Below are 22,097 nucleotides of genomic sequence, written 5' to 3' on the forward strand. Positions count from 1 at the left end.
CAGTTGCAACCTATTAGAATTTCAGAAAATATTATTAAAGTTCAACATCAACAATATTCAAACCTCTTCATCATGTTATTATACAAGAAGGATTTTACTGCCAGCAATACAAAAGCACAACTGGAAATAGTAAACTTTTCATTAGTATCTAGTACTGGTTGACAATATTAAACAACAAATATTAACACTATTGCTGAGTTCCAGATTGTCTACAACTAATGTACAAAGATTTACCTCAACATCTCTTTACTTGGGCTGCTATCCTGTACATGCTTAAAAAGTGTTAAAAATTTCTCTATCCTTCCGAATTTACCATCAATTTTAAATATTGTCATTGGAACTCCTCTTATGTTATAGAAAACAGTCTACTTGATCAATTTTTTATGGTTAAATTTTGTATTATTTTGGAGTTGAAACAATTCTAACTAAAATGTTATTGTTCTGAAGCATTCTCTCTCGTGCTCTCCTCTCTCTCCTCCCCAGAAATGCTGCCTCACCTGCTGAATATTTCCACATGCTACTTTTACTGGAGTTGATGTAATATCCTAAGTTGCAGATGCAGAATGACAAGCGACCCCTTTACTACAGAATATCCATAATTAATGATCATCTTCTCTCAATACAGACAACCCCTGCATTATGGCCATTTGGGTTACAGATGTTCAACCTTATGGAATTCACAAATCACTATCCAAAAAATCCAAAATACAGAATAAAATTTGCTCTTCTGGAATTTGTGTGGGGGAAGAAAGTTAAATAAATAAACAAAAGGCAAAAGAAATAACAAATTTTGTCTTTTTATTTTTTCCAACTTGCATTTCTTGATGTATTCGCAGATAATGTGTTTTTTTTATATATAAACACGGTACCTTCATTTTGCTGTCTTACTGTATCTCCACCTCTCCTGCTGCACCCCCCCCCCCAAAATGTTTTCTGTATTATTTACCCACAAGATGTTTAAAACAGGGCCAGCAAGTTTAAGTGCAAGTTGTTAACCTAAACTTTTATTTATTATGAGTAATATTATTAATTGTATCATTAAACCATCTTACCTATATTTGACATGCATTTAAAGATGTACATCTCCATTCAAACTGAAGGCTGGAAGGTGATAAGTGGATTCACAAGAAGATGCTACCTACCTCCACCTTCCCCTCCCCTAACGTGGCTCCATTGCTGTGTTTTCCTCTCTCTCTCTACCCATCACCTTCCAGCCTTCAGTTTGTTTTTTGCTCCAGATTACAGCATCTGCAGTCACCTGCATCTCCAAATGCAGCTGCTGGCCACTCAAGAGATTTGCTTTGGAAATTGACAAGGAACTCTTTTAACTCTCTTAAGGAACACTCCCCTCCTCCCCCAGCTGTGAACTTGCAGCTGCAGTACTATCATAACTGTTCAGAGAAAAACATTCTGCAGGAACACATCTGCATTTATAGCCAGGAATTCAATGAGAAATAGGGCTTCACGTTACAGAAAAGTGCAATACAGATGGTTTTCTAGGAATGCAAACTTTCCATAACATGGGGGTCACCTGCCCTAAGGTACTTCTCAAAACCTGAAGCTATGATGCTACTTGCAATATTTTAATCTTGCACTGGTCTGTATATTGGGTGTCTGTCTCTGCACATTAATTACATAACCTCAACTCAAATATTTAAAAGGTTCTTCTAACCCAACTCTTCCTTCATACCCACCTTCAATATACAATTATTCACTTTTGCCCACTAAGCCTCTTTATAGAGTCAAACAGGCCCTTCGGCCCAACTCATCCATGCTGACAGTGTTACCCAGCAAGCTAGTCCTATCTGCCTTCAACCATCATCAACGTTGCGTTTAAGGAAGTCTTTGTCATACATTATGCGAATTGCTTCAATTTTCTTTTCTTCAGGTCAGCAGTTCAAATAACTCCATTCCAATTGACTTTACAATTGTACTGGACACTGTGTTTGCAATACCTCAAACAAATTCAGCAAAAAAAAGTTTTCACTGTCCTATAATACTGGATGCACAACAAACCCAAAGTCTGTATCAGCTCTTTAAAAACATTCCAGGTAATGTTTTACTATGCAGCTCCAATTATTTTGTTTCCTCAAAGATAAACTAAAATAACCCAAGCACCATGGAGGCAGATATACTATCGTAAAATTCAGTCCCATCCTTGCAATTAGTTGGCTTCTCATTTTACATGTATTCACAATTAAATTGTCTCCAGTCTACTAAGACTTCTATGCTGAAAGATAATTATATAACACAACAATGCAAAGTTATTGGCTTAATATATTTTGTGAAAATATGAATGATTTTGCCTACATCTAATGCACTTTGATTCATTTCATTTTGAAATGTGGTAAATCTGATAATAGTTGCATGTTATCTGTCAGAAACATTTTTTGTAGCCTCATTATTTCCAATATTTCAATGGTAAATATTTCAGCAAAAACTAGATTCAAATCAGTTTCCTTTAATTTATGCCAAGGACTCCATCCTGGTGGATGTGGGATTGGTTGAGATGATGGCATGGGTTACAGGGATGGCCAAGAGTCAGGAGAGAAAAACAGGTGGCTGTGAAGACAACACTTGGAGGGGTGAGTGAAGAGTAGAAGGGTGAAAAAAAACAAGCAGAGCCAAGGAACTCCTCTGAATAATTGTTTTTGGTTGGCTAGGATAAGATGGGCTGAATGGCCTGTCATAAATTTCCATGATTATTCAAACAAATTTATGATTGGAAAGAACACTTGTAAAGCAAAAGTTTGAAACAACTAATTTTAATAGTTGTCATTCACAAATAATTTGCAAACAAACAATTGGATTTTCAACACTGGATTACAAAATCGATCATGGCCACTGCAACTCTAAAAGAAAGTTTATGACTATATTTGCAAGACTGAATGTCATCAGATATTGCCCATCTTTAATCTCAGAATCAACTACAAAACAATGGCATCAGGCAACCCAATGATTATCTGCCCACACTGCAATTTACTTCACAGATATGCTTTTGGGAATCAATATGCAATCTTGTCAAAGAAAGCTAAAAAGAGGGAAGGGAAAAATCAAAGCTTTAGACATGAAGAGAAATTATTACAATTTTGTGAAAAGGCATGCCAAGACAGTTAAGTATATCAAAACTGCTTAAGCAGATGGAACTGTTTTATTTTCCATGAGTAAATGGCATATTCAATATAATAAAAAATGTCCCACAGCACTTCCCTGGAAGATTATCAAACAAAGACCAACACCAACTCAAAAGATGGAGATATTGGGATGGAAGTTAAAAGCTTACACAAAACAAAAATTATAGGAACAGGTTAAAAGGAAACTAAAAACAGAAATGCTGCAAAAACTCAGTTAATTAACATTTGTGAAGAGAGAAATCAATCAATGCCTTTCCTCAGAACTGGGGGGGAAGGAGTGGAGGGTTTATAGTTTTCAAAGCAAAGCCAAGGGGGAGGAGTGAGATGCAAGACAAAATTATATGGAGATAGGTTAAGACAGATCAGGTGATAAGCAGCATGAGTACTGACAGTTAACGAGGCACTTAAAAGAAACAAGTGAGAAAGGAACACAAGTATGCTGATGTGAAACAATAAGAGAGCAGTGTCCCTGAAGTCAGAAAATTCAATGTTTATTCCAGAAGGTTGCAGGATGTTATTCATCTATGGCAGTGAAGGAGGCTGCAGACAGACAGGAGTGGGATTGAGAATTACAGGGCCGTGCACCAGGAAGCTCAGGATCATCCCTGTGGATTGAGTGCAGGTGCTCCACAAAGCAATCACCCTACCTGCATTTGGTTTCTCCAACCGAGGAGGACACAGTGTGAATACTGAATGCAGTAGACTAGAGTGGAAGAAATGCAAGCGAATCACCTAGAATGATTGCTTGGGTCACTGATGGCTGAACAGATCAGGAGTTGGGAGGCCATTAAGGAATATGATACAAGAATGCGAATTTAATAATGTTTTGGTACATCAGAAGCCAATCAGAGCACAATAGTGATGAATGCAGACTAGGAAACTAGTAACAGGGTTTTGGTTGAGTTGAACTAGAAGGATGGAAAATTTGAAGACAGACACTGAAGAGTAATTTTTAATATCGAAAAGAGAGCAAAAGGAGAGATAAGGGCCCCAGCAGCAAATGAAAACATTAGATGCATCTTTTGTTTATTGTTGGGGCCTGTCCTAGTCCTAATGAAGTAGCAATATGTGGAAAACTGGGTACCATATAATTATGCCCATGTTTTGCTCCCCTTATTCCAATGATTAAGAATCAATCTCCTTGTCCTTTATTTGTATACTCCTCCAAGACACGCAGTACAGCATTTTCCATGGCACATTAGACACAAAATTAACAACTGATCAATTTAAACCAACACCACCCCTTCCCCTCTCCCAGCCGGCTCTGCCCATCCTTCATCCCTCGTTGGTCCACCCTTCATCCCTCCTTGGTCCACCCTTCACCTACTGGTCCCCATCTCACCACTCCGCCCTCTCTTTATACTGCCTATCTTCCTTCTTCACTCTCAGTCCTGATGCAGGATCTCCCCTGAACTGTTGACAATTCCTCCCCCGTCCCCCCCCCAACAGATACTGAGTGACTTGAGTTCCTTCAGCAGTTTGTTTTTTTTGTGCCTACAGATATTATGTTGCTTAAGTGGTGTAATAGAACACATTTTAATAATTTTGGCACTGGTTGAACTACAGAAGACTTTTCAACACAAGATAAAATTGGAAAATCCTTTCTAAATTGCATAGGGAAAGCACTTTCATTTTCAAGGAAATTAGTTCACTGTTGGCTAAAGGAACATAATATAACCAATATCCTGGCAAAAAAAATAATCAAAGGAATACCTCTCAGATTTTTTATTTTTCAACTGCCTGGCACTTCGTTGCTTGGAAGATTCAGTCATTTGTCGGTGGCTTGGAATCTTTGTTCGTCTAGCACCCTTCTTGCGATTCTCTTTACAGCTCTCACTTTCACTCTCAGACGTATGATCAATATCCCGCTTTGCTTTTACTGTCGTTGAAGTAGCTGGAACCTTAATAATTAAGAAAACTAGCATGAAGTACATATCCTCTGTTCCACCAAGTATTGATTGCAAAAAGCCAATTTAAGTGGAATTAGCCTTAATAACCATGCAACTCTTTACTGTAAAATATATATTTAGGTCACTGCAAAATCAATAGGAACACAATGATTTATAGGAGATGTAAATCTGTGACCAGAATGTTAATTTTGGAAAACAACAACTGTCCTCTACTCATCCTTATAAGATTATGGTTTAGTCTGTTTTCTTAAAAAAATTTCAAAAATGACCATTTCAAAATTGCAAAACAATATTTTTGACTTCTACCAATGCAAATGGGCCCAGGATCCCATGGTCCCATGGTACACACTAAACTATCCGAGATACCTGCACTTCAGCATCAGGTTTAAAATCATATCAGAGTAACTGTTATCATAGTTAAAACAGGTAATATTTTTTTCTCTATGGTGTTTTTGAAGGAGTTATTTTTACCATTGGGTGTCAGAGTTAACAGCCTGCCTGTTCAATCACATTGTAACTTTGCATTCCCACATCCTCCTAGCTGTCTCCACCTTTACCATTCCCTCCCCACCACCTGGTTCTATTTGCCTTTTTTTTCCGTGTCCACCTATCTCCCAACTCCATCTTCCCTGCCTCTGCCTGCCCATCATCCTTCACCCCTCCTCAGTCCACCAATAATCTATTGCCCCTTCTCACCACTCACCCTCTCCGCTTTATACTGGCTAACTTCCCTCTCCACTCTTAATCCTGATGCAGGGTTTCAACCAAATACATCGATAATTTTTCCCCACCGTCCTCCCCCACCCCCCCACCCTTCATGGATGCTGCTCGACCCACTGAATTCCTCCAGCAGATTGTTTGTTGCTCCAGGTTCCACCACCTGAAGTCTTTTGTGTCTCCTCAAACAGGAGAATTTGGTCCAAAAAGATACAACCTATTCTGTGTGCTACAGATGTAAATTGCAGTCAATATTTTGAAATCATTTGAACACTTAGTTTTAACCAATAAGAATTTTGCCTAGAAAATTAAAGTTTATACGCTGACTCAAAAGATTCACAAGATATTGTGTAAAATAACGTGCTGTACATGTGGTACTATATATACCTCAGCTTACAACACTTCCAATAACTAATTGGGGTAGAAAATGTTAATAATACATGTTTTTGGGAAAAAAACCAAGTCATCACATACTAAACCATGAAACCAATGACATTTCCTCCATTCCTTCAGAAGGTCAACCCTTTTCAACCATCACCTTCTGCAACAGCTGAGAAATCTGTCTTTCCAAGTTCTTTATTCTCATTTCATTGAATACTTCAACAGTGTTGCGAGTCATCCTCTGCCCCATTTCTGGTGAAGAACTTCCTTCCGTGGCAGATGCCAGAGTAGCAGAATCAGAAACTGCAATACGACGGCGATAATTCGCAAGTACCTCATCGATCCGTGGAGTGACCACAGGGAGCCCAAGCGAGGCCTATTTTTATTGCAGGAATGGGGAGGAACACAAAAATAAAACATTAAGCACTTCCATCTAATACATCAGCTCCCACCTCAAGTTAAATATCAACTTTTGCATCAAGCTAAAACAACTAGCTATGTAATCATAATCATCCACCACACTATTCAATTCCACTTAGAAACCCAGGGGAGCTTGCAAGACCTTTCACCAGTATTTCCACATTAAATGTTTCATATAATTTTCAAAAATTAGTTTGCATATTTTAAACTTAATACATTTATAAGGTATCAGAATTAAATAGCAGTTTCTCTTGAACATGAGCAAGATCTTGTGGAGCCCTTCCTGCATCCAACTGCACATTTGTTAGTCACTCAGACAAATGCAAAATGTAAAAAGTAAAAATACACCATCCAGTTTCATCCAACATCCTAGAACTTTAAAGGAATCTAGCACTACTTCCATTCCAAGTAATATTATTTTGTTGCTATGCTTAGAACAGAACAGTACAGCACTGGATAGGCCATTCAGCCAACAATGTTGTGCCAATCTTGATGCCAATTTATACCATATGTCCTCCTGTGTATCATCCATATCCTTCTGTTCCTTTCATATTCATGTGTCTATCTAAAAGCCTCAAACTCCACCAAACTGCCTGCTTCCATTACTACACCTGGTAACCCATTCAAGGCACCTACCACTCTCTGCGTAAAAAAAACGTGTCTGTCACGTCGCCTTTAAACCTTAAAAGCATATGCTCTGGCATTATACATTTCTACCGAGGTAAAGTTTATGACCGTCTACCCTATCAACGCCTCTCAATTTCAAAAACCTCTGTCACGTCTCCCCTCAGCCTCCGACGCTTTAGGGAGAACAACGCAAGTTTGTCCAACCTTTTTTTTTATAATTCATACCCTCTAATCTAGGCAACATCCTGGTAACCCTCCTCTGCACCCTTTTCATGGTCTCCACATCCTTCCTAATATGGGGCGACCAGAACTGCATACAATTCTCCTGTGATATTCTATGCAGCAAAATTTTGACCTGCCTGCCTTCAAAAGACAACAACAATGATTCCCCGTCACTTGAAGCAATATGCACAAGCAATTGTCAAAGATCCCATAACAGCTGATGGCAGCTTTCTGCATCGTAAATAGCAAGCTTACAATTAGTCTTTATACATGATTTAGCTAACGAGTTGAAATACATTGTTATACAAGGGGCTAAACAAAAATTCATGATCTAAAGTGAATGTTCGCCCACGTTCATGTAAAAATATCTGTTCATTCCTTATCTAACATTTTCAAATCACAAAGCTTTACTTTTCCATTACCTGAGAAATTTATGCCCAAAGGATAGATTGCCAATACATTGTGACAATGATTTTTGACAGTGTACAAGCTTTTCTCTCTCAGCAAATGGATAACTATGCTCAATAATGTTGCTCTATAGCTTGTGCCACCTAATCTAGTACATGTCCAAGCAAAGATAATTAGTATTTAATATTCCCCTGACAATGCAGCACATCATACCAAAATGCATTCTGCCCTGCCCCAATCGTTACTGCATTTTTAAAATACATGAAATGGTATAATATCAGAATTATTGAAATCCATTGATCTGTTCTCATCTTGTTTTCGAATAAGATACTAATGATCTGGGATAACATTGAACATCAATTCACCAGATCTCCAATTGGTATTTCATTGTTTAAAAATAAATACTTGCTATTCATTGAGACTCCCTTGAACTGCAGTAACCAAAGAAAGTGGAAATGCAGAAAGAAAAGGTCATCTGAAATATTGGACAAGTTACGTTATAGCATTTTCCCATCCAAGGACAGGAGATGCAACATCTGCCCATTTAACCGTCCCATCCCACCATCCAGGGACCAGAATGGTCCTTCCAGGTAGGAATTCACTTATCCTTTTCCAATTTAGTGCATTGCATTTGGTGATCATAATGTGGCCTTCTCTATACTGGAGAAACCAAACGCAGATTGGGTGACTATTTTGCAGAACACTTCCATTTATCTGCAAGGAAAATTCTGAGCTTCAAGCTGCCCATCTCTAATTCTCTGAACAACTGTCATTCATTCTGTCTTCCCCTCTGACATTGTTCCAATGATAGCCACGCAAATTCGAGGATTGGCACCTCACCTTCTGTCTAGATATGTTGCAGCCCCTGGGACTTGATAACAAATTTGACAATATCAAATAACCATTCTTTTCTACCCTTCTTTTTCTCTCCTGATGTCTATGCCTTCCTGATGCAATTTGTTTCTTTTTCTCTTTCACCAATAGCTATTTATTAAAAGAAAATTAATTGTTACCTTATTAACTTTGGTTTGCACACCATTACTGACATTACCCTATTCTTTCAATCCTTACTTTCTGCAGTTTAAAAGAATTTTTGCTCACTATTCCAGTTCTGAATAAGGATCTTTGTCCCTAAATGTCAACTGTTCTTTTCCCCAGTGATGCTACTCAACCTGCTGACTGTTTCTAGCACTTTCTATTTTTGTTTCAGATTTCCAGCATCTGCAGTTTATTTTTCGTCCACATCATTTTCCAGGTCTTTCTCACACTGGTTGTTCACCCATAAGGAATGGAGCCATACAGCACAATTATTCAAGCTTTTGCCTTCACAACATATAAAAAATATGAAATTAAAGTTCATATATATTTATTTGCACTTACCCCAAACTGAGGATATAGATAGTTAACGTGTTCTGCTGACCCAACATGATGGGTCCTAAAGGCAGTCCATTTTAAATTTCCAGATGTACAAGTTCAGAATAAATAGACGAAACTAAAAAGTATAAACAGAGTCAGAGTACGACAGCACAGAGAGGCCCTTCAGCCCATCTAGTCCATGCCGACCTGATCTTGTCTAGTCCCATCTACCCGCACAATATCCTTCCAAATCCCTCCCATCCACATACCTATCCATACCTCTCCTAATGTTACAATTGAATCTGCATCTACCACTTCCATTGGCAGTTCGTTCACCCTCACTTCTTCACTCAAAGAAGTTTCCCCTCAGATTCCCCTTAAATATTTCACCTTTCACCTTAAACCTATGACCTCTAGTTCTAGTCTCACCCAACCAGAGGGGAAAAGCCTGCATGCATTCACCCTAGGTTTGTATACCTCTGGAAGATGTCCCCTCATTCCTCTGCACTCCAGGGAATAAAGTCCTAACTTATTCAACCTTTCCCTATAATTCGGGTCCTCAAGTCCCAGCAACATCCTTGTAAATTTTCTCTGCACTCTTTCAAGCTTATTGATATCTTTCGTGTAGGTAGGTAGCCAGAACTGCACACAATACTCTAAATTTGGCCTCACCAATGTCTTGTACAACTTCAACACAAGATCTCAACTCCTGTACTCAATACCCTGATTTATGAAGGCCAATGTGCCAAAAGCTCTCTTTATAACCCTATCTACCTGTGATGCCACTTTCAAGGAATTATGTATCTGTATTCCCAGGTCCTTTTGTTCTACCACACACCTCAGAGCCCTACCATTCACTGTGCAAGTCTTACCCTGGTTTGTCCTCCCAAGGTGCAACATCTCACACTTGTCAGCATTAAATTCCATCTGCCATTTTTCAGCTCATTTTCCTAGTTGGTCAAGATCACGCTGCAAGCTTTGATAGCCTTCCTCGCTGTCCACTTTGTCCCCAATTTTGTTGTCATCCACAAATTTGCTGATCCAGTTTAGCACATTATCAAAATCATTAATATAGATGATAAACAACAATGGACCCAGCACTGATCCATGCTGCACACCACTAGTCAGAGGCCTCCAGACAGAGAGACCACCATCTTCTACCACTCTTGGCTTCTCCCGCTAAGCCAATGTTGAATCCAATTGACTACTTCAACCTGAATGCTAAGCAACGTAACCTTCTGGAGCAGCCTTCCATGTGGGACATTGTCAAAGGCCTTGCTAAAGTCCACGTAGATAATGTCCACCACCTTTCCTTCATCAACCTTCTTGGTAACCTCATCAAAAAACTCTGTAAGATTGGTTAGACATGACCTACCATGCACAAAGCCATAAAATCAAGCTACTTGGGTTTCATGATTTAGGTTTTCACAATCCAAAAGCAAAAGACGTGACAATCCAGTTTGCATGCTTCTGATCAAGAGACTGAAGGAAAAAACAAACCTGTTCCACATTTAAACTCGAGTCTGATGATACCAAATACTCTATATAGTCTTCTAAACCAGGTATATCCAAGGGGGCTCCTTCATTTTCATGGATAAATTCACCAGACCTCCTTATTCCATCTAATACAGTCAGCTGATTTAGAGATTGCAGTGTTACTTCCCTGTATCCTGAAAATAGTTTAAGACAGTTTTCAAATATAATAATTCACGTTTTTATTCAGACCAGTTTGTAATAGTCTAAAAAAAATAGAGGCAAGTGACTAAACTGCTGGGACTTTTCCGGTTTCAGTTTCAGGTGTCAGTTTTTTAAAAAAATATATATACCTACAGTAAACTGCTCATTTTAAAATGCCTGGAGCCCATTTGGCATATGCCTCTTTTTTTAAGATGTTGTTACTTAGGTTAAAGTATTGTTTTATTCAGCATTCAAGGTGAAAGTTCCTATATCACAGCTAGTAAAAATAGCAGAACATTATGACAATTTTCAAAAGTTGCAGGATCCCAATGCATAATGTTTTAAATACTGGTATAAAAGTTGAAAACTGATGTACAACCAAAAACCACAAAAACTGCACAGAATGTCTTTGTGCTAGAACATGTTAACAATTTTTACTTGAGCCCTCACACTCATTTAATTCAAAGGCTATTCATCAGCTTTGTGTGCACATAAATCTCCATTTCAAACATGGGTTGGAAATAATAATTATTAATTAATCAATATTGTTGACAATAAAAAGATGAGCACTTTAAAAATTTCTATCCTTTATGTAAACAATTTGAAATTATACTCATTATACCCTGAGAAAAGGCTTTAAAGCATGTTCTAAAACACAATACCAATACTTCCAAATTTACTTCTAAAATCTTAACAAGATCTTTAAGATATCATCTGCTTATCACAATAATTACTTAATGAAATTTGCCATCAGAATACTGAATTAGCTTTACAGTATATTAATCTGGTTGCATATACAGCAAATCCTTTATTAAGAGATTAGATTAATAAATGGTTAAATAATCCATTTTATACAAAAGAATAACTTTCTTAGTTTGCTGTTAAAATCAAACAATTAAAACACCTTCAAATGTTAAAAGGCAGTATCCATACAATGTCAACAAGAAAAGTTCTAACTGTGATCACATAAAATAGCCTTGTATTGTTCCAAGTGCTTCAGCTATTTCTTTACTCTTTCTATATAGGCAACTCAGTATGCACTCATACTGAGATTATGCTCAGGGGTCTTTGAATCCTTGCCATATCAAGTTACGAAATGACATTACGTTAACATAACATAAAATCAAGAGCAAAGGTCAGAGGATATGCAGTAATAGATTTTTAGCTCAGCCTAACAGTAAAACAACATGAAATCAAGAAAATAAGGAAAGTCAGATGGAGAATTTAGTTTAATGGTCTAAGGTATTTTCAGCAGCAAAGCATCCTCTGTGTCGGTCATGATCATCAAAAGTTTGAATCCATCTCCAAGAATGTACCTCTAACATATTAGCAATACAATATGGTGATAAGAATATAATACCTGCAGTTTGACATACTGGATTGTCTCTTCCATCTTTTGCTAGAGTCAGATCTGTTAAGCAGCATAGGCCGACCATACATTGTAGCAAATGCTTGAAGTTGCTGATGCAATTACTATGAAGATCTACAAGACTTAACTTGTGACCAATACCATGAAGGTGTGAGAAGCCTTAACAAAGATAAGAGAAAAAAATAAACAGAATTATGAAATGTTACTATAAAGAAAATTCATTTGGACCATTTGCACAAGTGTTTTCCTTCACACAATATTTCATCCTGTCCTTCAATTCCTATACCTTTTCTCATGTTCAAGTAGCTAATTTCTTTTTTATATGATTTATGGACCCTGCTTTAAAGACATCATGATGCAAGAGTTCCAGACCCATATCTGCTTCAGGGTACATAATTATTTTACAATCTATTTGCATACTTCACTGAGAATCTGTAATTTACCAACTATTATTTGGCAATAAACAAAATGCATAAAAATAAAAAAAACATCCGTACTTGGTAGCTTCTTAGATGTCAGAGAGAACGTTGTCAGGAGAAAGAAAAATACCAAATGGAGAGAACAAAGTAAATTAGGAAGTAATGACTACATAATGATACTAAGCTTGAATTATAAAAAGCTACAGAAACAACTGAAAAATTAATTTGAAAGACTACAAAGAAAATGCTAATATAGTCTCTGCTACACATTATGGGTGCAATGTGGACACTGCACATGTTACTGCAGTTATCATCATATGATTTAAGAATTGCCTTTGTAATTGGTAATGATACGTGGTCATCACCATTGTCTGTTTTTGCAACTACCTGAATAAATGGGGATAATGTGTTAGGGGCTATTTTTCTCTTTAAACACAGTAAGGATGCAGGGATAAAACCATATAAAAGTGAAAATGAATCTTCAAAAAAGAAAAGTAATAATAGAACGTTGACAAAGGAAAGAAATAACACACTAACTTCAAGCAACGAAGTACTATATGGACTACAAATTAGAGTAAGAGCTATATTATGTTATTTTATAAATTAAATCCTTGCATAGCAATGAAATTAGTTCAAGATTTACTGTCTAGGTTTTCAAATCCTACTGCATCAAGTGCAACTGTTTCAAGTAGTCTTCATAACTGTAACATTTTAAATCCAAAAATTAAAAACTGGTGAAGATGAGAAACAAAAACAATAATTAAAATATTAATGGTTTATCCACAGCACTTCTAACAAAGCATATTTCAGATTAGGAAAGACAAGATTGCAGATTTCAAAATAATTAAGGACAAATGGGAAAATATGATAAACCACAATTCAATTGAACTTAAAATGAAACCCCAGGCACAATAGCAATGTCTGTCAATTAAGATTATAATTGAGCTTGACATTGCAAGAGAATCCTTACTTACCACTCAAGTCTGTAATGCGATTGTATGATAAATTCAATCGAGTTAAACTGACAAGTCCATTAAGTCCTAAAGACAAAACAATATTTTTTCCAAATGTTACCTCCAAGTTTTATGCACTATACAGCACAATTACTATTTTCAGAAAACATTCATTTGAAGTTCAACTCTTTATTTTTATAAACTAGAATTCTTGGTTAGTTTGGGTATTGCAGATAGTGCAGCCGCCTCACAGCTCCAATGACCTAGATTTGATCCTGACCTCTAGTGCTGTGTGGAGTTTGCATGTTCTCCCTGTGACCACACGGCTTTCTCCTAGGTGGTGGGGTTTCCTCCCACATCCAACAACATGCTGACTGGTAGGCTAATTTGTTGCTTTAAATTACCATTGACGTAGATGGATTGTAGGAAGATCAGTGGAGAGGGGAGTTATTGGGCATGCAAAAAAAGAATATGGTAACACTGAAATAAGTGAAGGAGTGGTGTTGATGGGATTGCTTTGAGAGTTGGTATGGACTCAATGGACCAAATGGCCTCCTAAAGCATAATGAAAAATGAGCAATAAATATGAAATATAACAACATGAGCAATAACAATCTGCCTCACCGATACCCACCAGGGAAGAAAATCTACCATTAATGCCCAATTTGGCCATTATGTGACTCCAGACCCACCGAGCTGGTTAACATTTAACTGTTTCCACAATTCAGAGGCAATTGAGATACATGTTAAAAGCTGACATTGCCAGCAATGTCTACATGCCATAAATGAATACATTAAAAATATTCTATCAGATCTTAAACCTTTCTAACCTTGTTATCTCACAGCTGCCTCACCATTAGTGAAAAGGTACCTAATTTCTCAAATGTTTTTTCTTAAATGTAATCCCTTCTCTGGTTTTATCTTGCTACTCTTTTTCCTCCCCCACCCCCACATAAAGAGGTGTTCAAAAACATTTTTTTTGTTCAGGGGCCCAAAGTCTTTAGAAAATAAAACATCAAATGAGCACATCTCAACAATACATTAACTGTAAAAAAAAATACACATTTCAGTGCAGTGCATTTACAAACCTTCTACTTTGGTTATTAAGTTACAGGATAGATTTAGTGTACGTAAGGCTACAAGGGCCTCCAATCCTTCAATACGAGTTATCTGATTGGAGGAGAGATCAAGATGCTGCAACTGCCATAGCTGTCCAAGGCCCTCAATTCTGGAGATCTGATTGTAGTGAACATTCAACGATCGAATCTTTGGGCTTAAAGGTACGGCTAGCAAGCTATTGAAAAATGAAAATTAAGTTTCATTAAAAAATTTTCCTTATATAGCAAATGCTGCAAACACACAAACCTATCAGCATGTGACCAGAAAATAGACATTTTCAAATCATCTGTCATTTTATTTTTACAAATGTTATATCATTGATAGATGCATTCATTGTCTGGCACACAATAAAGCTGGATCAAAATCTCATTTCTAACCATGATAAAGGTATACTGTACCTCCTCATTCTTTTCTACACATCCCAAACGTTTGACATGGTTGATCACACCTCTCCTCCAACAACATCTCTGTTGTCACACAGCTGAACTGGACTTTACTAACATCGCTCTGTTCTTATCTATCCAACTGTTGCCAGAGAATAGCCTCCAAAAGCATGATGATGTATTTGACAGTGAATATCAGAAATACCTGGCTGTTTAAGTATCCTATTTTTGGCCTCTGGACTCCAAGTGACAGACCACAAAGAATTCCAGAGGTTAAGAATTCATCTGGGAATTCAGAGCAGTGAAATTGGATTTCAGTTATGCTGCAGAATGGCATATTTCAGAGAAGAGCAAACTGCGAACTGAAAGGTACTGATAGAGCAGATGCTAGTGGATATGGCCACATTCATAACGAATACTAAAAATTCTAGTCAGAGACCAAGGCTTTGGCACGTAGTCTTGTATGACAACATGGTCAATGGAATGGGTGAAGACTTAAAGAAAAATGGTTGAAGGAAGAGACTAGGAAGAAAATGCAGGACAGATAAATCTGGAATGGGATAAATGAACTTACTCCCAAAACCAATGTTACCAAGGACACATCTAAGCTCATAGAAATTTCAGCAAAACAGGTACTGGGACTCTTTGACACGGAGGGAAAAAAATAGAGGATCTTGAAGGAAATAATTATTTAAAATTTAGAAAGTGGTACCAAATGGTAAAGGGAAAGGCCAAAAGGAAAAACTGAAGCTGGCATTCACACACTGCAAAGCAAAATGTGTTTTTTTCAAAATACTTAACATAATTTCAAGACTAAAAGTGTTAACATGTTCAATAACAGCTTGGGTAGGATTTATAGGCAGATGGGAAATCTTGTTAAAGGATGCAAGAAGATTATAGTTGATGGACTAAATTCTGGTCATATTTTCTGGACTATCGGATGTTATTCTATCTACGTGAATAGTGCAAAATAATGGTAGGATTTACAGGTTGCTTTAGCATGAGAAACTGGAACATAAACTCTCCTCTAATAGAGAAGTCAGTTCTACAGAGACAAGAAAACTTCCACAACCCTTATGAAGAGAGATCATCAACATGCACTGAAACTACAAATCTACTGGATTACTTAGATTTCCTGAAACCACCCAAATGCTGTATAAGTTTTCTTTAAGCCTTTTTCTGAAACTTTAAACCAAATAAGTGTGCATTTTTGAAAAGCTAATCACCTCAAAATCTGCATTGTGAACAATAATATTTGTGTTCTTTAAATGTTACATAAAGTCAGAGAAACTTAGTTTTCCTTTAAATTTAAATTGATTGAGATACATATTTGGCAGTTAAAATGCTTATTTTAGCTTACACATAGTCTAAAAGCAAGTTCCACTGAACAGCAGCAAAGTTACTTTAAAAGAGAAGAAATTCAAATAAATTCACAAACTTGAATACTTTGTATCCTGGAATCTTTAGTTCAGTAAAGAGTTTAAAAATGTACCTGGTGATGGCCCTATCAATCAGACACAGTTCTTGGGATGCTTGATCACTTTGTGCCATTTGCCTTCATTATTTGGTTCACACTCAGTAATTTGAAACCTAATCAGAAAAGGGATAAAGAAAGTTCAATTCATCTGATCGAGAATCTTCTTCTCATGGCGGTGACAGATGCCTCCAGTCAGATCCCCAAGATTGTTTTGCCTCACCAGCAGCATAGACCCACAGAAGTTGTGGGAAGTGATGTACAATCAGGAGGTAGTGGCTTCTAACACAATCTAGACTTAACAAAAACACGAACAGAGAAAGGTTCTAGCTGATTATCACCACCCCATTCACACTCCCCCCCCCCTCCCCCACCAAAGTTAGACTTTGGTGCTGCTTATCAATCCTCCATCCAGGCAAGTCAGTAGCAGTATGACTAATCAAAGTAGCCAGGATCCATCTTAGTGAGTGTGTTGCAAGAAATGAGAAAACCAGAGCAAGGAAGAAAAAGTCTTGTCATTAGTTTACCTATTGTGGATTCATCTGTCTTTGGGAGTTTTGGTAGAAGAGACCTCTACATAATTCTTCAAGACACAGTCTTTGCACTGACAATACCTTCCTTCCTACTGTGTAACAGTACAGGAAGTGGGATAGAACTAGAACTGATCTGAGATCAAATCTGGACAATAGCAATAACAGAATTATATTCCACCACAATCAGAAACTTCATGCCCCATCCTTTTGCCCGAGCTAACATTATCATCCCATTAGAGGATTAATCTTTCAGATTAGTGCAACTATACCTGATATTTAGATGTTAACATAGGAAGCTAAAACTGAGCACTACATGCAAGCTAAACAGTGGAAACAACAGATCCAAGCTAACGTACAACTGATGGATCAAGGAATCACAAATGCCAAGCACAGGAGTCAGACATTCAGCCTTTTGCGTTAATGCCAATCAAAAAGAAAGTTACTTGAACTAATTCTCACTTTCCACTTCTGAACCCATTGCCCTGTACATATGATATATTATGTTCATCCAGGTACTTTATAAAACTGAAGAGGATTTTTACCACTACCACCCCTCCAAGCAGTGAGTTCCAGACCTCCACCAACCTCTGGTTGAAAAGGTTTACAATTTCCCTATTATCGTTCTATTAATTTACCTTAATTCTATTTCTCCTAGTTACACGAACTCTAGCCTAATTTTTTTTCCCCACTGCAAAAGCACTCCATTGCTGGCCACAATCTCAAATCTCCTCTACTCTCCAGTTCTGATATACTTCCTTCAATCTAGTGACTGGATTTGTACACTATACTCTAGCTATGGCCTAACTGGTACCTTATACAATCACAGCCTCCCTGCTCTTGTATCCTACGCTTCAACCAGTGAAGACAGGTATCATGGATGCCTTAACCATCTCACTTTCCTACGTTCAGGGAATCTGTGGACATACATTCCAAGTCTTCCCTTTGTTTTCTGGTATCCTAACATTTATTGTTCATTCCCCCGGCTTGTATCTCCCTTCGTAGATGTATTACCTTAGTTCTCAAACTTAATTCTATTCACCATTTCTTTTCCCCAACACGACATATCCATCAATATCTTACTGCTGTTTACAGTCTTCCTCCTCACTATAAGCCCGTCAATTTTGGTATCATCTGCAAATTTCTTAATCATGCTTCCTTATAGAGTCCTACAACACAGAAACAGGTCCTTCAGCCCTCCATGTCCAAACTAAACGCCCACTTACATTAATGCTTTTTTATTCTTCCCACATTCCATTAAACACCCCTCCAGATTCACCACTCACTATACATGAGGGGCAATTTACAATGATCAATTTACCTACCAATCTGAAAGTCTTTAAGATTTGGAAGGAAAGTGGAGGATCTGGATAAAAAACCCATGCAGTCACAGGAGAATGTACAAACTCCACACAGATAGCACTGGAGGTCAGGATTGAACCTGGGTCACTGGACCTGTGAGATGGCAGCTCTATTAGTTGCACCAACATGCATTAAAGTCAGTCACTGATATATACTATTCAAAACAAAGGACTTAGAACTGAGCCCTGCAGCATCCCACAGCAAATAGCCTTCCAGTCATTAAAATAACTGACCATTACCCCTTGTCTCTCTAAGACCATAAGATATAGGAGCAGAATTAGGCCATTGAGCCCACTGAGTCTACTCCATCATTCAATCATGGCTGTCAGGAAACCAGTCTCCAGTCAAGAAGCTAATATTGAATCCAATTTACCATTTCCCCTTTGATTTTGTGGCTGTTTACTCTGTCTGCCATGTGTGACCGCCTCAAAATATTTGCTAAAAGCCAGGTAGACTACATTAAGTGCACCCTCAGCAGCCCTCCTTGTCATCTTCAATCAGCTACATAGACTTGACTTCCCCGACAAGAAATAGCAAATTCATAGCTCAGCAGTCCACCTACATTCAACCATATGTGATTTTTATGTTTTAGAAAAAAAAGTGAACAATCAACCAACCAACAGGAGGAAGAGGTGCCATTGTACATGCTGACTTGCCCAGGATGCAAGATACAAAGGATAAAACTGAAGTTTGAAATCAGTGCATCAAGTTCTACACCATCACAGATGTCAGTACCACTTACTCCACGTAAATTCAAGAAAGGACTGGGCACACTGGATACAAAGGCTTTGGGATCCTTAACCAAATCTGACTCAGTACAGGCCCAACAAAAGCATCTAGTTAATAATGTGGAACACTGCCCAGATATTCCTTCCTACATAATCAGGCACAACCAATCTGGCTAATTATTACCAGCATGGTCCACATTCAACTTCCATTTTCCTTGCACATTGCCGCCATATCTCCATCATTTCCTCTGCAGTTCTTGATCATGCTGCTTTCCATCCAAATTCACACTCACTTTCCCAGATTCTCTTCTATGAATCCCCCTAAAATTACATTTCTATCTTTGCCACGCTGTCCAAGGGCTCTTAAGGTCACCATTATTATATTTTCTGAAAGTAGCTAAGCAAACTTTTCCTCCTTGTCCTTCAATCTTCAATACACCATATCATTTTCTTCTAATGATTTCCAAATCACTGGTTCCATCTCTATACAAATCAGGCACCAACTTCAATGGGCTCTCTTTCCTCTCATAGGCTGTTACCTCTTGCCCCCTTTTCATTTACATATTGCACCTCAGCAACTATCAAGAAACAGTCAGTTTCCACACATATGCTTATAGCACACTTTAGACTGTCAATCTGCCTACCCAATAGCAAGATAGGGAAAATATTCCTCCAAAACTATTAGGACTGATCCCCACCGCAAGTAGAAATCTTTGTTCACTGACTTAGTTTTCCTAGCAATTGTCTCAGTCCAGGCCTTTCAACTTTGGTGTCATAGCTAATTCCAAGAAAAAGTTCAGAATGTATAATTGCATTCTAGTTTCACTCCACATTATGGCCTGTGACTGCCCTGTAATAATTTATCTGTTGTTGAAACTCTAACGCTTGCCTTTGTTACTTACAATTTTCATATCCTCATCAAACTACTTTGCAGACAATTAATCCTTAAAGTGCTGACGTCCCAGTCCATTCAAGTCCTACACAATACCGCAGCACCAGGGAAGATCCTGCTGGTTGAGCCACGATTTTGCAGTGCACGTACAATGTTGCATTTTAGCTATTCTACAACGTAAAACCTTTAGAAACCAAGTCAAGCACGGTTCATTACAGCTGCAGTCGGCGGCGTAGGGGGATAGAGCATCTTTCCAAAGAGGAATAGATGAACGAATGGTTCATGGATTCCTCCAACTGCGACAAGCTAAACTTCCTTCTGCTGATGCCGCATAGGCAGTGAAAAGGCGATTTACTCCCCAGTGGGATGAGTCTGGGTTACCTGTCCCAATTTTAACCTAAAGTATGATGACAAAGGACGTGAAAGAACCAGTGACCATTTGGAGTTGTTGGCCCGGCCGCCCGCCCGCCGGATCCCGGAGATGAACCGTCCAGGCGCCCACGGTTAATATCTACCGTCCCACCCAGGGGCCGCTTCCGCCGCGTCTCCATCGCAACCGCCGCCCGCGGCCCCGCTCCAACCGTTCAAACTCGGCGCCTCAATTCGCTTCCGGTCCGGCTGCGCCAACCTTCCTCCGTTCCCCGCAGCCCTTCAGATAAGTTCCACTCCAACCAAAATAATGGTTGCTTGCTACCTTTGATGCGAAATAAGGGGATGGGAGAGGGTATTTAGTATTAACATTTTTATTTTATCAAATATTTTTTCCTTCTAAATTAACTTGACTTGACCAAGTAATTATGTTTTGTCCGTGGATGTTGAAGGATTGAATTCACATTGTATTGAAGAGAAGCCACTTTCTTCTCGCCCTAATAAAAAATTCTCTCCCATGGCAGGGGATTGTTTAGCGACCAATATTCATTAGAAGCTCAAGGACTCCCAGTGCTAACTTGACTACACCTCCTACCCTGCTTCATTCTTTTCTCACACTTTCTTTGGCCCTGTCATATCTCTTCTATTGTAATTGGTATTGGTTTATTATTGTCACTTGTACCAAGGTACAGTGAAAAACTTGACTTGTATACCGTTCGTACAGGTCAATTCATTACACAGTGCAGTTACATTGAGTCAGTACAGAGTGCATTAATGTAGTACAGGTAAAAACAATAATAGTACAGAGTAAAGTGTCACAGCTACAGTGAAAGTGCAGTGCAATAAGGTGCAAGGTCACAACAAGGTAGATCGTGAGGTCAGAGTCCATCTTATCATACAAGGGAACTGTTCAATAGTCTTATCACTTTGGGGTAGAAGCTGTCCTTAAGTCTGGTGGTACATGCCCTCAGGCTCCTGTATCTTCTACCTGCTGGAAGAGGCGAGAAGAGAGAATGACCCGGGTGGGTGATGTCTTTGACTATGCTGGCTGCCTCACCAAGACAGCGAGAGGTAAAGACAGAGTCCAAGGAGGGGAGGCTGGTGTCCGTGATGCACTGGGCTGTGTCCACAATTCTCTGCAGTTTCTTGCAGTCCTGGGCAGAGCAGTTGCTGTACCAAGCCGTGATACATCTAGATAGGATGCTTTCTATGGTGCATCGATAAAAGTTGGTGAGAGACAAAGGGGAAAAAAATGAATTTCTTTAGCCTCCTGAGGAAGTAGAGGCACTGGTGAGCTTTCTTGGCCGTGGCATCTACGTGATTTGACCAGGACAGGCTGTTGGTGATGTTCACTCCCAGGAACGTGAAGCTCTCAACCCTCTCGACTTCAGCACCATTGATGTAGACAGGTACATGTACACCACCTTCTTTCCTGAAGTCAACGATTAGCTCTTTTGTTTTTTTGACATTGAGGGAAAAGCTGTGGTCATGACACCATTCCACTAAGCTCTCTATCTCCTTCCTGTACTCCGACTCATCGCAATTTGAGATACAGCCTACAACGGTAGTATCATCGGCAAACTTGTAGATTGAGTTAGAGCAGAATCTGGCCACACAGTCGTGAGTGTATAGGGAGTAGAATAGAGG

The 22,097-nt window shown here is 38.5% G+C and overlaps 1 protein-coding gene across 5 annotated transcripts in view; it reads right to left on the reverse strand.

The window, feature by feature from the left end:
* lrrcc1 (leucine rich repeat and coiled-coil centrosomal protein 1) overlaps positions 1-20,689 on the reverse strand; it is a 98,624-nt gene extending 77,935 nt beyond the window's left edge. For 2 of the 5 annotated variants that reach the window (XR_007956896.1, XM_052023195.1), the window contains exons 1-8: positions 20,518-20,644; positions 16,588-16,685; positions 14,682-14,887; positions 13,615-13,680; positions 12,213-12,380; positions 10,676-10,845; positions 6,300-6,518; positions 4,848-5,035 (exon numbers count right to left, since the gene is read on the reverse strand). Coding sequence is in view for 4 of the 5 variants with exons in the window: in XM_052023195.1 (XP_051879155.1) it covers positions 4,848-5,035; positions 6,300-6,518; positions 10,676-10,845; positions 12,213-12,380; positions 13,615-13,680; positions 14,682-14,887; positions 16,588-16,646 (1,076 nt within the window). In the remaining variant the exon portion in view is untranslated. Of the gene's footprint in view, positions 1-4,847; positions 5,036-6,299; positions 6,519-10,675; positions 10,846-12,212; positions 12,381-13,614; positions 13,681-14,681; positions 14,888-16,587; positions 16,686-20,091; positions 20,424-20,462 lie in introns of those variants that run through there. The other 3 variants (XM_052023198.1, XM_052023196.1, XM_052023197.1) reach the window with 3 other exon arrangements.
* Positions 20,690-22,097: the final 1,408 nt, after the last annotated feature.

This window comes from Pristis pectinata, chromosome 9, assembly GCF_009764475.1.
Source record: "Pristis pectinata isolate sPriPec2 chromosome 9, sPriPec2.1.pri, whole genome shotgun sequence".
In the NCBI taxonomy this organism is placed as follows: domain Eukaryota; kingdom Metazoa; phylum Chordata; class Chondrichthyes; order Rhinopristiformes; family Pristidae; genus Pristis; species Pristis pectinata.